This window comes from Dreissena polymorpha, chromosome 7, assembly GCF_020536995.1.
Source record: "Dreissena polymorpha isolate Duluth1 chromosome 7, UMN_Dpol_1.0, whole genome shotgun sequence".
NCBI lineage: Eukaryota > Metazoa > Mollusca > Bivalvia > Myida > Dreissenidae > Dreissena > Dreissena polymorpha.
Window position 1 is genome coordinate 103,037,640 of NC_068361.1, and position 19,051 is coordinate 103,056,690.

The window sequence follows — 19,051 nt, forward strand, 5'->3', positions numbered from 1 at the left end:
GGACGATTGCAGACGGGGTCAAGGGTTAATACCTACCCACAGTTTATCCGTTGACAGAACATTTTGATCGCAGCGCAGTGTGTTACACAATTTGATTTTGGCTTCAATAATTCTAATGGTACATGTTATGAATTAAACTACGACATGCTATTGCAGAGCTTGATCTAAAAACGATGGGCTTTACCACATTAACGAGATGTCTACTTTTGACGTTCTGTATGACGTCATTTACGTCTCTGATGACGTCAGGGGTATATTTCGAAGACGGTTACGATCATCACTATACATATTCGTCTGAGTCTGACGTCCTTGGGATGCATAACGTCACAACAGTGATCAAAGTAAGTACCAAAATTGGTTGCTACAATTATCGTTCATGGTGTCGTCATTCACGTCCCCGATGACGTTAACGCATTTTTATTCTAACTTCATGGGGTGTCATTTCGATCATTAGTGCTGAGTGTGCTATTGCATTCAAACATGGCACACTTACTAACTTAGCAATTAATCATAAGGGGACTGGACAGGCAAAGTTAGAGAACTCTGGCTGGCATTTTGAAAGAATTATGTGTCCTTTTTATACTTAGAATTAAAATTGAGAATTTGGTTAAGTTTTGTGTTTAGGTCCACTTTATTCCTTAAGTATCAAACCTATTGCTTTCATACATGCAACACTTACTTACTTTCATAAGGGGACTGTGCAGGCAATGTTATGTAACTATGACTGGCTTTTTTTACAGAATTATGGTCCCTTTCATACTTAAAAAATTGAAGATTTGGTTAAATTTTGTTTTTAGGTCAACTTTATTCCTAAAGTTTTAAAGCTATTGCTTTCATACTTGCAACACTTACTAAATATCATATGGGCACTGTACGGGACAAGTTGCATAACTCTGGTAGGTATTTTGATGGAATTATGGCCCTTTATTACTTAGTAACTTTGAATATTTTCTTAAATTTTGTGTTAAGATCCATTTTACTTCTGAAGTATTAAGGCTATTGCTTACAAACTTTAAATAATTTCTAACTATCATCAGGGTACTGTACCTGGAAAGTTAAATTTGACCTTGACGTTAGAATGACATTGACTCTTAATATTAAATTCGTAAATTTTACTAAAATTGCCATAACTTCTTTATTTATGATCAGATTGGATTCATACTTTGACAAAACAACACTTACCTGACATACCACAATGGACACCCCCAAACCAAACCCAGGCACAACCTCAGAACCCGCCCCCCTCCCACAAAAAAAGAAAATCTTTTTTTAAAACATTGTTAAAAAAACACAAATACTTATTTTTATTATTTTATTTTTGAATGACTGTCCAACCATCTCACCAAAGAATCCCCCCCCCATTTTTTTTTTGAAAGAAATGACGTGATTGTCAAAGCCTTCAAAATCAATAAAATCATGGAGCTTCGCCCCCTGGACCCGTTAGCATGGCTTTGCCTTGAACCCACCAGGGGCCCCTGGACTCCTAGCAAATCTTTGAATATCCCGACCCCCTAAACAGAAATCCTGGATCCGCCCCCTGATCCAGATCCCCTCCTTTGGAAAAACTTATTAACACCTTCGGCACATATAAGGCTGACTGATTGAATCAACCAGTGATAGATTCATTAAATTTAATACGAATTTATATGGTAAGTGATTTTGAAAGCTTTGTACCAACAGATAAGTAGGTTTTGTCTCTTATACTACCTTTTTATATTGTATATATTGCCCTTTTAAGATTTATTCAAATATATGTAGGTATATACACGGTATTTGTATATCTTAAATACTCTGAGACACAAAAATGTAGGTTCGTTAACATCAAACAACCATATCCATATTATCATTATGCATAAAGATTGATATATGATATTATGGTATGAGATGGTTTGCTCTAAATGTGAATGTAATGTAACAGTCGTGCAAGAGATTGTTTAGTATACTATAACCATCATGATGAACGCTTGGAATGATCATCACATGAATTAGGCGCTCTCATAAAAATAGTCCGTTCTGAGCTCAACACAGAGGTGAGTATAATGTAACCGTCGTGCAAGAGATTGTAGATAATTTTGAACTCATTACATAAATTAACTATAAGTACCTGTTTTTTTTTTCAAAGTTATGATAATAAATCTATGCACCTTTTTGAACTGATTTATCATACAATAAATGAATTTCTTTATTTACAAACTGAAAGTCCATGAACCAAATTTTGATAAATGATGGTAAAGTTTATTATTTTACTTTGGGTATTAATTGTGTAGTAAAATGTAACTGTGAAACTTAACGTTTTAGCCTTATAATGGACTACAGATTCATGAAAAGTTCATTAATAACAAAAATACTTGTATTAACCTTTTTGGTTTCATTTGGATTTCATGAGCTGTTAATTAACTAACACAATGGTTCATTTAAATTATCATGTAATCATTAACTTATTTTGCCATGACTTTGATCAGCCTAGGCTGTCAGTGTTACAAATAGCGGTTAACTGAGTTTTTTTATGTTAGCAATTCATCTTTACAGCATTCTTAAGATGTGCTTTATGTCATGAAAATATTTGGATATTTTGTTTCGCCTCTACAGGTGCACATTTGAATAATGTGATATTTGATCATGTACATCCTGATCTAAAGTGAATACAAATAAGTGTAATTTTATATTAATAATGTAAATTTATACAGTTTGGCTGACAATGCTGAAACACAATGTGCAGTATGAATTGGATTAAGTAAGTGGACAGTCTTTGTTAAGTTTATTTTAATTTCCATAATTGGAATGTATACAATGACTAGGTAAAAAAAAATTCCCCTGTATTCATCATTTCAGCGATCTTGTACGTATATATGACAAACTAAATTGTCGCACAGCATATCTTGTTCAGGTCTGCAGAAATAATATACTCTGAAGTCAAATGGGTCACATTTTAAGAGCGCAATTTGCCATCAGTCATTTCACTGTGTCATCAAAGCCTGTAACTATCTATTTCATGTGTTTTGGATTGAAGTCAGATATGCCCGCTTGTTGTAAAACCACCAGTTTTTTTATATCATATCCGTCACTTAAACATGGGTAAACATAGTTGAAACTAGCATATCGACTTTATATCATTGACATTAAAAAAACATTGACTTTCTGATTAACAGGGTCAGAGTGACTAAAATGTTCCTTCAAGTACCAAAAACCGGGGTTAGGACTTACCATTTCCTGATCTACTTCATCATACGACTGTCCAACGACAACATGGAACTGACCCTCTGGGTGTTTATGTCTGTTGATGCATAAGAACTCATTATGTAATAATTGCTAATAATAAATGTATGCACAATTATTGCATTCGGTTCTTATTAAGTAAATAAATTTCGTATTAACTGAAAGTTCATGTACCAAATGTTCATGAACAGTGTAATGGTAATATTCATGATCTTCTACACAGTTAATGAGCTTTTTGGCCCAAGAACTACATATTTGCCTGTACGAAAAAGTTTGGGCAGACTGCAACCAGATTATATGCAGAATAAAATATACAAAATCTGTATAGAATCTGGGCAGAAAATATTTGGTGTCCGTTTGAAATGAGTTGAACCAGATTTCTATTTATAGATTTTTTCAATATAAACAAAGAACGAATTCTGTACAGATTTTACGAATTATTTAAATTAAGCAGAATTTTTTCGGGGCAGAAAAAAATCTGGGCAGAATTAAATGTGGGGAGAACCAAAATGTTAAAATGGAATTCTGTGCAGAATAAAATCTGTACACATGTACAGAAAAATGTAGCAAAATGTAAAGTAAAATATACAGACTGTAAATATTAAACATTTAATGATATTATGACATGTTATATATAAGCAAAGTAACACATACTGACAGTTAATAAAATAAAATAATTTACATCAGACATCCCATTAAGAAATAAATCCCTGAATACAACACACATTAGTTTATCACTGCTTTATGACATAAAAAGCACATTATATCAAGTAAGTTTATGTTTCAAGAAATTACAGTTATTACATTGAGATGAAAATCCCTTTTAGAGCTCTTCTTTGCCTTAACTGGACCCTGGTGAGGTACCATCACTCTGTGACTGCACTACTGAGGGTGTTGTCAGGGGAAAGTTGCTACATAATTTTTGACAATCGCTGAAAGCAAAAAAAAAAATAAATACAATTTACAATTTTAAAATCATTTGGTTAAGTCAATCCGAATGATATGATCACATGGTAATTCTACTCATATTACAACTTAAATATTAAATGCAACTTGCTTCTTTTTATATTTTGCTTTTCACAGCATAAAATAAATTTGACATTTTTCATATGATTAGGTCTGTTCATAGGGTGTGAGATAAAAAGAGAATTTGTAATGTTGATTTAGTAACAAATTACATTATATTAAGTTTTTGCTTCACACCTTTAAAGTGATAACAGCACAATTACTCTGTGACTGCACTACTGAGGTCGTTGTCAATGGTAAGTTGCTTCACAATTTGTTTTGACAATTGCTGAAAGCAACAAAAAAATACAATTTATTATTTAAAAATTATTTTTTTAGTCAATCTGAATGAAATGATCATATGTGATCTACTCAAATTACAATTTAAATAATGCAAGATCTTCCCTAAAGACACCAAGTACTGGTCATAGGCCCAGGAAATTGACTCGAGAGCGTTTCTATAAGCCTGAGGCTTTAAATGCAATCAAGCTAAACTAAATAGGTTTAAACTAAATATGTAATTGATAAAAGGCTTTAAATTTCCTGGCAGAGTAGTTATTCATAAATACATCTAGGTATTGGTTAGATTGCCTGTTCATTTTGTCACTGATTAGGCAATCGATTGTTACCACCATGCTGGATTTGTAAGAAGGAGATACCTTTGACAGACTTATGTCTATTATGTGAACTTACTGCACAGATAATTGGTTTCATCATTTATTTTAAATGTTAATCACCCATCAAAACAGATATTTGCAACTGTTAAATGATATCATTAAATTTAACATAAAATTATAAGAAAACAATGCAAAGAAAAACAATACAAACCTGTTTAAAAGTTCAAAGTATTAATTTCCAAAAAGGCCGCTTCATAACTCACTGAATTCCTCTTTTAGACTTGTTGAGTCACAAAATGCTGATTTGCACTTTCTACTTAATTGTTTAAGAATGTTCATCGAAGTCAATAATTCAGGATATTGTAAAAACTTCATTTTTAAATGTCCAAACATTGCTTTGAAACTACATTTCAAGCCAGTAACAGGCCTATCTTTACACATTGAAATTTGGCGCACAATCTGTAGCCAACCAAAAGAAGAGATACTACACAATCCAGCAAGCAATAATAACTATAGTTTCAAGTGACAAGTACCAAGCGGGCAGGATTTATTTGCTATGGGTTTATGATTATTTTCAAGTAATTGTAGTGCCATTTTTTCAAGCACTGACATTACAATGGTTATTTCTAAGTAGATCTACATGTACTTTTAAGTGTTTATAGGTAAATTATTATTACATTCTCACATATTTTAATGTCATGGCATGTAATACAAACATGTATGGCAATTTTTGTATGAATTGAACTGAACATAAATGTTGTTTTTCTTGTATATGAAAAATGTTTCCCATAAATGTTGTCTCGACATTTAGAAACTGAAATCAAAAGTCTATTTTTTTTATCTAAGTCCCATTTTGAAATTTTGTTTCAATAGTCCAATATTCTGCCTCATTTTGGACCAAGTATCAAAAGTATGTCTTGCTAAAATGCAGAGTGCTAAAAATCTGTCTTTTAAAATTGAAAAGTACAAAATTTCTGTTTGGTATAATACTATGTACAGATAAAAGTCTGCGTGATTGTAATTCTGCTTAGAAAATCTGTATAGATTTAGAGGCAGATTTTGGGTCCGTGACCTCTTTGTACAGAATATATGAATTATGTCTTCATTCTGGGCAGATTTTGTACAGACTCTGTACAAAATTTGCATAGAATTTTCGTACTGGCACATTCTGTCCGGTATAAATTTTAACTAAACTATGTCATTGTTTAAATTAGCCATGCTGATTCATGAACGCCAAATTCATAATTTTAAATCAATGCAACTTACTCTTACTGATTGTCAAAGTATTCATGGACACGTGTTATTTATCTATTCATTACAGGATAATAGGCCCTTAAAACCCTCATGAATGTGTATTATTGCATACATTTAAAGTTATAAATATCAATTGTATATCATAATGAAATGTTTGACTGTCAATTACCATCCAATTATTGAACAAATAATTCAGAAAATGTATATAAAGCTTTATTTTTAAGTATAAAAAAAATACTGTAATGAGCTTGAAAAGTGTGTGCAATTTATATGTTAACAATTTATAATCTTGTTGGTGTATTTAATAATATTATGGTCGAAAACAATTTAGCATTTAACACGGTATCCTTTAAGTTCCATATATGCCAACATATATGCTGTATTTAAGTTTGAATTATATGCTTATAAGTTAAACTGTCCCGATATGTTGTTAGCAATTTAAAACGGTTTCTGACATGCAAATAAGACAATGAAATTTATGGAAGAAATGAGATATTTATCTATAACCAAAATTTGACAAAACAGTATCATATACATTCAAAACACTTAAACTTGAAATAGCTTATATAATAAATAAAAACCCATATCAGATTTTGCAATACCAAGTAAACAATTTGTTTGTGTAAACAACAAGCTTTCCTTTTCCTCATCTGTAAAAACTGTGGTCCATTTCAGTGAACTCGCTTTGATACTAAAAAATTATTTACTTTCAGTTGTTACACAAAACAGCAACATTTAACGATATTTAGGCTAAAAAATAGACGTGTTGCATTCTAAATTATGTAATAGAATAAGGATGCGTTTCATATAACTGCCCCAACTAATAGTAAACACCTGCATTGTAGAGATACAAGTATACCAATTGCCGTTAGCTTTATGAATTTCAATGTGCTGCATTGCTATAAACTCAGAATGTAGCACACACAAACACGCACACGCGCACATGTGCTTGTATATGTACCATTCCGGGGACCTGGACTGTAACAAGGTTTTTGAGGACACCATTAAAACGTGACACCTTTCTCTATTGCAAAATAAAAGAATACACAGATATAGATAGGAAAGAAAAATTATATTCAAAAATGTTATACACGCAGTAGTTACCACAGAAAACACTTCACGGACCTCTCTTGCTGAGCTACACTTATGAGGACATCAAAGCGAGGACATTCATTTGCATATTTCACACACACTGGGCAACTACATAACACAACGAGGACCTTCATTTGCATATATCACACACTGGACAACTACATACAACACGAGGACCTTCATTTGCATATATCACATACTGGAAAAGTCTGTACAAATTAAGGACTTCCAAATCGAGGACCGTCATGCAATGAGCAGATTTTAAATGACAAAAAATACATATATTCACAGAAACCTGGAACAAAGTTTCCAATTAATAAATCAATTTTATATAAAACTAACAGATGAGGCAACTTAACAAGCTTGGTTAACGATTTTTTTCAATATGTATGCCTTTAGGGTTGATTATACTAAAATGAATTTTTCCAGATGCAACATTGATTAAAAATAAGAAAAACATCAGGTTATATAAGATCTTTAAGTTTGTTTACATATTTACATATATACTTTATAGTTGTAACATTTAGCATTAAACACATTTCATTAATGTGAAGCACTGGTATCACTAGTTGCATTATGAGTTAAGGCATGAAATATTAACTAATCACAATATTTATTTTACTAAACTGCATCATTTGTAACGCTTAAATTACAAAATTTAAAGAAAAACTCTTGAAAAACCAGTGCGACATAACAACAAGAGGGCCATGATGGTCCTGTATCGCTCCACTGTTTTTTATGCGAAAAACGCATGCAATGCGCATGGGTTGAAATGTACTCAAGCATGTGACTTTCTCTTACTATCCCTCGTCCCACTGGGCGCTTAAAGTTGGAAGGTTGACCATTTTATATATGGAAAACGTTACTACCTACTAAACTGACTAAAAATAGGTCGCACAGGTCCTTTGCTTATAACGTAGGTACATTTATCTCCCCAAAAAATATTGTCGTTTTTTCTATTTCACATATTTTTAGATGCTGAAGATCAAATCTATGCATGTTCTACAAGATTAATGAAAGTTCCTTCATTCAATCATGAATCTTTTTCCAAAATTCCAAAAAGTGTTTGTAGGTTTCAAAGTTTCTGTTACTTATATAGTTCATGACATATGCAAAATACCATATGATGTAGATCACCTGGGGACCGTTTCTTAAAACTACGTACATTCAAAAATCATGCGTAAGTGCAAAAACGTTCAGTTAGTAGCGTTTCTATAAACTTCGTAAAGTTACGTTTACCGTATATTTGCATGTAAAGGTACGTGTGCTCAAAGGCTCACGTAACTCAGTAATTTAGCGTAAATATGGCGGCGTATGCACCGATATTTCGTAGAACCGAACGTAGACTACGAATTTCGTAGTACGAAATCTACGAGCGCAACATCATTTTGGTTAATTTAAACCTTTATCTATATTAAGATCTTGGTAGGGCATGGGAAGATACTGTAACGGAAATCCTGCGTTGATTGTGCAGGATCTATTGTGTACGATTTTGGATTGGAGTTTTGCTAAAAGAGGAAAATTTACATGTTTGAATCGGTTGTTGTTGTGATTTGTTCGATTTTCCTTTTGACAATTCATATAACTTTCGTTTTGAACAAGGCTTTATCCATCACAAGACGCCAAGTTGAACTCAACGAATGTGACGTTTGCTGAGTGATAGAATTGATTAATTGTAAACATGGGTAAAAGTATACTGTTTCTGTAAGAATTATGTATTAGAATTGTATTATCTACCTTTTTGTAAAAAGTTGCATTTATATTATACTGCTGTGTCAATGAATGGCAATTATACAGTAGTCTGTGCTAATATTAATTCAATTAATTTTAGCACAGATTACTATATAATTGTCATTCATTGACACAGCAGTATAATATAGATGCAACTATTTACAAAAACGTACATTACTGTATACAATTTTAATTGCTATGTCAACAGCGCTTCTTATAAATGTGTATATGGTTGTCACTTTATTGTTGAATTTGGCACATTTACAGTTTAAGCAGAAGTTCTTCATCAAGATAAATATGCAGTATGCCCCTTTTTCCCAGATCAAGGCTCAGATATATGCAAACATCGGTATTACTACGCCGATAAAATATATTAAAGCAAATACTTTCATTATTGGATATATACTATGCAAAGGCGTCGATACTTTCAGTTCCGGATTCGGTCCGTGAACGCGACTTCGGGAGGCGGTGTCCTGCATCAGTTGATAATCGACAGCTTCGTCCAGCACTCCGAGCACGGATATGGTAAAACTTCATATAATTAACCTCGTTGAAAAATCTTGAAAACGGACCTTATTGCATGTGCTTAAAGCATCGTCTCAGCTTGTCCTATGCAGTCCCCGCAGGCTACTAAGTGACGACCCTTTCTGCCTACAATTGATGTTCGTTTAGAAGAGACTTTCTTTCAGCAAAAATTATTGTGCAAATTGCACAGGCTAATCACTTAACGTTCATACATTTAGTCCGGTTTTACAAGTCTGAGACTCATATCTATATAGGCTTACATAGTTTTCTATGTTTTATGTTGTAAAATAATATTGTTTTTTAAAAATCGAAAACAACTTCGGCTGAATTCTGTTATTGATCATGTAACAAAGTCTCGCATCCGTTATATTTATGTCAACTTTGGGTAAACGTTCCTGATTTAATTTGCAACGAAACAATCTTGGATTCCGACAATTAACCTTTGTTTTGGAAAAACATTCTTGTATAAAAATCGTAAAGTACTTAAAGTTGATGAATTCTTTGTTAACACTGAAACACAAGGTTGTCCTTCAGTTGGTGACAACATCAAAGTCCCGGATAGAAGATATAGATCTGTCATGCATTCCAAAAAAACATCTGTAACCGGTAAACCGGAAATGACAAATATTCTATACATGATCAAAAAGTCTGCAATGTATACCCCCTGGCATCGCAAGGACAAAAAACAGCTATTAAAAATGAGCCTCGCCGTGGGAAAACGGTGCTTAATGTGTGAGCGTAAAGTGTCGTCCAAGATGAGCCTGTGCAGTCAGAGACGAAACATTCCACTTTTATGGAATTTTACGTTAAAAGGAAGTCACTTCTTAGCGAAAATCCAGTAAAGGCGGTATATGTTGTCCCTTATTAGCCTGTGCTTTTGCACAGGCTCATCTGGTACGGCTCTTTACGAACATGCATTAAACCCCGTCTCCCAAAAGCGCGGCCTTAAAGCGGGTATGGCAAACGGTTCAACGCATAATCCCAAGAAACTAGGTTTCTCATGAAAACTTTGGCTCTCAGATTGAGAACCTAGGTTCTCATGAGAACCAAGGTTTTCAAATGAGAACCTAGGTTCTCATGAAAACCTAGGTTCTCATTTGAAAACTTGGGTTCTTAAAGCCACGTGCAATTTTCAAGCGAGAACCTAAGTTCTCATTCTGAGAACCTAGGTTTTCATGAGATACCTTGTATCTTGGGATTATGCGTCGAACCGCAAGAAACTATGTTTCTCATGAGAACCTAGGTTTTCTAATGAGAACCTAGGTTCTCATGAAAACCTAGGTTCTCATTTGAAAACTTGGGTTCTTGAAGCCATGTGCAATCTTCAAGCGAGAACCTAGGTTCTCATTCTGAGAACCTAGGTTCTCATGAGAAACCTAGTTTCTTGGGATTATGCGTCGAACCGCTTGCCATAAGCGGGATACAACACAAGCTGTGAGACAAATGTCATTTGCATTCAATATTGTGCGAACTTGTGCATACTTAGGCGGAACAATAGTGAAATAATTATCTGTTATGACACGCATCAATTGTTAAATAGTTATTTTTTTACGCCTCGTCGGGGAAGGAAAATAGTCGTTAATAATGAAATCTAACATGCCCTCTTGAATGAACTTCTCAGCGTATGTCAGTCAAACTCTAAATATATATCGACCAATTAACCATCTTGGAGCCTGCTGCTATCGGTTTGTCCGTCAAGATTCATATTGTTTTTCAACGAGTTTCGTGTTGTTGGTTTTTTTTCGAAGATGAACATTTGTTTGAGGGTGTCAATCGGGTCTTTTGCAACTCAGACAGTCGGTTTCAAGAATGATTAGTTGAAAGAGTTGAATCCATTTCTAAAGGGGAAACGTGATCATGACAAGTGCGAGTTGACACTTCAATCTCTAGAGTTACCGAAATACGGGAACATAAATTTTAGAACATAACATATCCGTGTACGAAATACCTGTAACAAAACATGATCATTTTTTAGAACATCACATATCCGTGTAGCAATTTTCATGACAAAAACTCAAAGTGTCATATAAGCAATTATAAATATGAATTATATCACGTAGACCTGTAAAAAAACATTGGGGATTTCGGTAAAGTCGAGTCGCCAATAGCGGAAATTGCCCAAAAGCTGAATAATTAATGGTTTATGATTATTTAGCTTAAACTAAAAAGTTTTTGCATTTTTTCTAATAAATAAATTATATAAACCTATTTAACAAAGGTATATCATATAAGTCAAGAACATAAAAGAGAATGGCCGAATGATTTGGGCTACTGCTGTGTGGTCTGGAGTTCAGATGTTCGAACCCCAGCTCCATGGACCTTTGTATTCAACCGTATAAAGGGAGAATATTAGGCTCGTTCTCGGTTAACTGGTGCATGTGCGTAGAGTGTCAGTTTCGATAAGCCTCTGCAGTCCGCACAGGCTAATCAGGAACGAAACTTTCCACCTTAATTTGATATCGCTAATAAGACATCCTTTGAACGTTAAAGATAATAAAAACGGAAAGTGCCGTCCCTGATTAGAATGTGCGGACAACAGAGGCGACACTTAACGCACATGCATTAAACCCAGTTTTCCCAGAACGAGGCTCATACAGGAATCGCTTTATCGGTTTGACAGGCGGGCGGTTCGTCTGCTTATGTTTTTGGAACGAACTACTTATACATTTCTACAGCGATGAAATTTTTCCACAAATATGGACACCATGGAGTGTTGGTATGCAAATATGGACACCATGGAGTGTTGATGTGCAAATATGGACACCATGGAGTGTTGATGTGCAACCATGGAGTGTTGATGTGCAACCATGGAGTGTTGATGTGTAACCATGGAGTGTTGATGTACAAATATCTTTTTGAGCCCAAGATGCTCGCTTGTCTTAAGTGTTTTATCGGTACATGTTTTAACATATCGGATGTGTCACGTGTAATCAGATCATTTACCGGGTGTAACAAAACCTGGGCCCATATCTTAGAAAGCTTATAAGGAAAACTGAAGTTTTCCTCAAGATTTTCTCAAGCTCATAAATTTTACAAAATATTTGGCGATGTCATGTTCCGGTATTTTTTGTTTACCTATTTTGAAATATGAGTGTCATATATTCATACAAAATACATAAAAAAGTTTCCTCACTTACGTCAATATTATCTTATTACATCTGATATTAAGATTTACAACTTTTCAGAAAACTGACATATATAAATTATGATTCTTATCACATGATGTAACTTTACTCAGGATTTCACTTCTTAAAAGAATGTACTCAAGACTTCCTACACTCGATACAACTAACGTTGAGATTTCTGTCGCTTGAATCAACCTGATAAAATGACTGAAAAAGTTGCGATTAAAACTCGTTCTTGGATAACGGGGTTTAATGCAAAATTAGGTCAAACGTCTTCCCTGATTAGCCTGTATAGTCCGTTCAGGCTAATCAGGGACGACACTTTTTAGTCGGCATAAAATACATTTTCGCCAAGAAGAGGCTTCCTTTCAACAAAAAATACTAATAAAATACAATGCGTTTTCCCTGATTAGCCTGCGCTGACTGCACATGCTTATCTTGGACGACACGTTATGTAAAAGCATTGTGTCTAGATTTTCCAGGCGAGGCCTAAATTGAGGACTAGTCCAAATTTAATTAATTTTTTTTGGGGGGTGGGTGGGGGGGGGGGATGGCATTAGAGTTTATATTAAACAATATTTAAGTATCGAATATTTTAGATTTAGTCATGAAATGCTTTTTATTTTGCACCCCACGTTGATATTAGAAAGAAATGTGAAACTATGGTATTTGCGTTACATAGTGTCTTAAACGATGAAATTGTTTAATGTTTTGTATTTTAGTGGCAGACAACCCGTTGAAGTGGGATCTAAATAACAGGTAAAGTTACATCCCTTATTTAGATTTTAGTCAGACCTTCTACTGTTACATCTTCCCCCTAAACCGATTTTTTCTTGAGTTCCACAACTACTTACACTACGTGTAATATTACCCACCTACCCCATCAACAACAAAAATGAATCGTAATACCATTACCCAAAATGCTACTACTGCTGGTTCTTGTACTACAATATGTTACTTATGTTTCTACAACTGCTACCGTAGATGCTGATATCTCTACCACCACCACCACCACCACCACCACCACCACCACCACCACCACCACCACCACCACCACCACCACCAACCACCACCACCACCACCACCACCACCATCACCACCACCACCACCACCACCACCACCACCACCACACCACCACCACCACCACCACCACCACCACCACCACCACCACCACCACCACCACCACCACCACCACCACCACCACCACCACCACCACCACCACCACCATCACCACCACCACCACCACCACCACCACCACCACCACCACCACCACCACCACCACCACCACCACCACCACCACCACCACAACCACCACCACCACCACCACCACCACCACCACCACCACCGCAGCCGCCACCGGCACCGCCGACGCCGCCGCCGCCGTCGCCACCGCCACCGCCACCACCACACCACCACCACCACCACAACTGCCTCCGCAGCCGCCATCATCACTACTTCTGCTGCTGCTAATACTTATACCACTGCTGCTGTGGATGATGACGGTGATTATGAAACATACTATCATTATAAAATAGAAGATAATGACGATTATGACGAGGATTATGCTATTTCCTTGTATTGTTGTAGGTTTTACTTCACCATTAGCCCAGAAGGTCTCGTGCATTTCGTACATTTTCACCCGGAGGAAATCCATGAGCTTATCACGCTGAAAAAAGTCTTGGCGTCGACCTTGACCACTCGGGTGCAGGTCAGTTCTGTAGAAGTTGAGCACTCGAGTGCATGTCAGTTTAATATCGGTTGAGTACTCGAGGCAGGTCAGTTTGGTATCAGTTTACCACTTGAAGTTAACCACTCGGGTGCAGGTCAGTTTGGTATAAGTTGAGCAGGTAAGTATCCTATCAGTTGACCACTCTAGTGCATGTTGGTAGGGTATAAGTTGAACCTTCGAGTGCATTATTCCTACGTGCATTACAATCAAATGGCCGGTCTAGTTTAGAATCTTACTTCAGAGTCTGACAAAACAAACATTATTTTAGCTGATTTTAGTCGATCAATAGACAACAATGTTTAATGCTGGCGCGTATACCCTAAATCAAGAGAGTGATTTCTCATATCGTTGAGCAACCATGCATGAAGACTACAAATAAGTGTATATTGGGTGATACACAACGCTAATAACGTATTTGTACTATGATTCGATGATGATCCGTACTGCATTGTGTCGGATAGGTGACCAGCGATTACAAATTGTTTATTTAATAATAAATGAGCCGCGCTCTGGTAAATCCGGGCTAAATGCACATTCGTAAAGTATCGTCTCAGATTGGCCTGTGCAGTTCGTCCAGACCAATCTGGGACGACATTTTGCGTGTAGACTGAAGTTTCGTTTAGAAGAAACTTCATTCAAAGGAAAAATTCCATAAAAGCGGAAAGTGTAGTAACTTCTTAGCCTTCGCGGATTGCAAGTCTAGTCTGGGACGACACTGCGGACTGCAAGTCTAGTCTGGGACGACACTTTACGCACGTTCATAAAACCAGCTTTTCAATAGTTTTTTGTTCCTAGATTGAAGACGGCCAATTCTGGATGTACGACTCTATGGAGGAAGACCACACAGGTAAAAATACATCGCGAGAATTTTGTAGTTCTGACATTTGTTTCAGGGGACATTTTACGCAAAAATAGTAATTGAATCTTAAGTTTCTATTCATTTTCCGACGTCAGTACAGTAAAGTAATAATTTAACCTGCCTCGGGTCCGGTGAATTTATTGACAGTTAATAAAAACAAATGTAAATGGGCTAATTAAAAAGAGATCTTCACAAGAAAATGTATAAAGTAATCTTGATGGCAAATAAGCTTATATTGAAACTGAAAGTCAACTTAAAAAGGCGTGTATGTTTCGAAGAGTTCGTACAATATAAACCTATTAAACATTCGAATTTGACGCTTTGCCTGAGTACATTAGTTCGCTTATATTCAGGACCAAATGGTTAATGACTAACCATAATTTTTGTACAGTAATTTACCTTAATAACCAAAGAAATTCTATCGATATATTTCAATATATGCTACTAATGCATGTATTCAGAGCTCCAGATAAGACGCTTAAAGTCGTAAAAAATAAATTAAATTTAGTAAAAAAAGTAGACTTAAATTCTGTGCGTAAGGTTACACATTGGAAAAATAAAATAAGAATTAAAAATTTGTGATTATGCGTAAAACTCAATATCAATGCATATAATGTAAACATTTTATCAATGAGTTCCCACTCGTCTAGGCCCTCATTACAATTATAAAATCAACAGCATTTTAACGTTATTATGAATAACAGACCATCTTTAAAACAGTCGAAAAGCCGAACGTTTTCCATTATCTAGTCCTTTTATCGCAAAAAGTCTGCTGTAACCCGGCAATTGTCATGAGCTCTTCTTAGACTATAAACTTAAATGCGGATGTGCCAAAAATTATACTTACCTGAAAAAGGAATTAATACTAGATATTAAGGCTGGATTTTTGTATAGAGTGTAAACCAAGATTTTGCTGAAAAAGGTATCTGGAACCTTGCATGTATGCTGAGAGGAAATCCATTACATAATTTTAAATTTACTAGAGTACTTTTATATTACACCACATAAAATGCTATAAAACTATAATATTGAAGTGCACATATAAACTTTATTAAAGATGGGTAGGTATTTCGTGTCAATCTCTTTCACATATGAAAGAGCTGTTGGTCATGCTGCTTTAAGTACATATAGATGCATGACACAATTTAGATTAAGCAAAATAAAACACTAGGTATTTGTCAAGATTCATAAGAGCAGTAAGAGCGTAATCGTGCGCAGCGAGACTTACACATGTAGAATTGAAACTCTTATTGCTTTCTTTCGAAATAATTTCATGTGTCCGATCTAATATGCAATATGCCCGGTATATTTTTTTTATGAGGATTAATGCTCCCATTTAGATCCATAATTAATAAAATGCCTCAATATTTTCAAAAAATAACACCGGATTCATGTTGACCGGCATTTTTTCATACAGATTGGATATAAATATTATAGAGCTTAACAAAAAAATACATTAAGCCCTGTTCTCCCGGCACACGCGCTGGACACACAGGTGGTTATGATCATAATTAGTGAAAACATATTTTTGAATGATAAATAATCATATTATAACGTAAAATCAACTTTTCTATAAAAAAAATTCACTATCAAACGAATAGACAACAAGCATGTTGGAATTGTCATAAAGCAAATTAGAATAAGCATCAGTCATAATGTAAATATTCACCACGAAGGATGTAATTTTTTTCCTAAATACCCTTCCGTATGACGTCATTATTCGGGACAAACCGTTATCGTAAATGCAAATGAGGCGTAATTTTCACGACCGTTTACGCATATATTTTTTTGTACAGTAAACTGTTAAAAACTGTTAAACAATCTCTCCGTACGCCTATGAAATGCCGAAAAAAACATTATGCGTACATTTGACTTCACCACGTGACTACTTTCCTAGGTCAATTGGGCCACACGTACGAGGCGAGCAGGACGAGTGAAGGGATGAGGTTGCTGAGGTCACACCGTAGTCTGACGGACGTACATAGAATGCACTACAAGGTATGACATGAATCTAAAGGTTACATCCCAATATAATCTTTTGTGTATCCCTCCGTTGTCGTCTTCCATAGAAAGTAGAGCCTATTTCATATAGAGTATTTCACCTTCTCGTTTAAACCCATTTAGAAATCCAACCCATGCCTTTTGAGGTTATTTTGTACATTCTGTGTGTGCATTTTGGTGCATTTCACCGGATACTACGTTGCAAGATGAACGTTTGGTTTGCGTTAAATTAAGTAATGTGGTTTTGACAGAAACTCACAGCAAAAACTCTGTTTTCCACGGGTGCCAATGGCTTTTTTAGAAGTAACATGACATATCTCTTGAATTTCAATTATCAAAAGAACACATATTTATCTTTACTATAATACGAGGCTTGCGCACTCTGCAATGAAGAAAATGCAGGATAAATGCCTTACAAGTTGGTCGTTTAATAATGGGATCCTATGGGGAAAATATTTAGTGTAAATCATCCTCAGTATTTATACTGGGGAGTGATGCTGTTCTTCAAAGTCCCGTCTAAGTATAAACTTGTTTGTTTTTGTTTACACTTCGACAGCTTTAACAACTGTCATTTCCTGACAAAAATTATCAATTTAAACAAACGTTTCTTACGCTTACCCTAATGCTATTTGTACTGGTGTATTATTAAGAATATATATTATTCGTAGTATTTCGATATTTTTTTAAATGACTACGTAGAGTTTATAGAAGATGTGAACATATAGCAGATTAGGTCGTTGCAAGTACAATTGAAAACCACACATTTGTAAACCTTTTTTTTAACCCATTTATGCCTAGAGTCTAGAAAAAGGCCTTGGCAAACAGCGTAGACCCAGATGAGACGCCGCATTATGCGCTGTTTGCTTAAAGGAATTTCTGTAAGAAATATTATAAATATAGAAATAAATATACTAGACATCCCTAATTTTGGAAATAAATTGATCCAATTTAGAAGGAGGGGAGAGTCCACTCGGCATAAATGGGTCAATTATTTACATTGTTGCTTTTCTTCAAAGACTACCTGTAATTGTATGCATTCGGGACCTGTTGACAAAATTGACTCTATACATTTCAGACGACCCATTTGGACGATCGTCTGACACCACAGCTGGTCGAAGCCATCGACAATATCACGCTGCAGCACAGCCCGAACACGATCAACTCGTAAGAGCCTTCTTTTCACGATAACGTGTCATACAAGCACGTGTCATGCAAGCACGTATCTAAGTCCCTGTCGTGTTTTTGTTTGCTCGTAAGTGATGTCGTATCATTAACCCGTGGTGTCAGTTCGTATGATCGTCCTTGTCGTGATCGCCATGATCACCTGATCACGAAATATATTGTTTCAATGTTTCAATGAGGTGACAAAATTTATTTTTGCCATATTCATGTAGTAGTATATTTCAGGCACGCTTAATATGTTTCATTCGTGAACAGTTCTTATACACCAGACACTGTAAATGTAATTTCGATACGTTTCGCACAATGCCGGCACGTTTCGTATACTTCAAATAGGATTCGTATATTTCCAGCACGTTTCGTATATTTCAGATAGGTTTCGTATATTTCAGATAGGTTTCGTATATTTCAGATAGGTTTCGTATATTTTCACCACGTTTCGTATATTTCCGCCACGTTTGGTATATCTCCGCCACGTTTCGTATATTTAATATAGGTTCCGTATATTTCTGCCACGTTTGGTTTATTTCCGCCACGTTTCGTATATTTCAGACACAAGGTTGAAGGTGCTGCGGTAATCGAGGAAGAACATTCTGGAGGTTACTGCTCCTGAATCCGTGTTTTTACAAAACATTTTAGCCGCGCGCTCTGTGAAAAGGGAATATAATACATATGCGTAAAATATCGTCCCAGATTAGCCTGTGCAGTCCGCACATGC

The 19,051-nt window shown here is 35.4% G+C and overlaps 1 protein-coding gene across 1 annotated transcript; it reads left to right on the forward strand.

Moving 5' to 3' along the window:
* The first annotated feature begins 125 nt into the window (after positions 1 to 125).
* On the forward strand, positions 126 to 18,946 carry LOC127839992 (uncharacterized). The gene is made up of 8 exons (XM_052368381.1): positions 126 to 341; positions 9,347 to 9,440; positions 13,288 to 13,324; positions 14,153 to 14,273; positions 15,090 to 15,141; positions 17,051 to 17,151; positions 18,230 to 18,318; positions 18,886 to 18,946. The coding sequence occupies exons 1-8, from the start codon at positions 174 to 176 to the stop codon at positions 18,944 to 18,946; spliced, it is 723 nt and encodes a 240-aa protein (XP_052224341.1). The 5' UTR covers positions 126 to 173.
* The last annotated feature ends 105 nt before the right edge of the window (positions 18,947 to 19,051 follow it).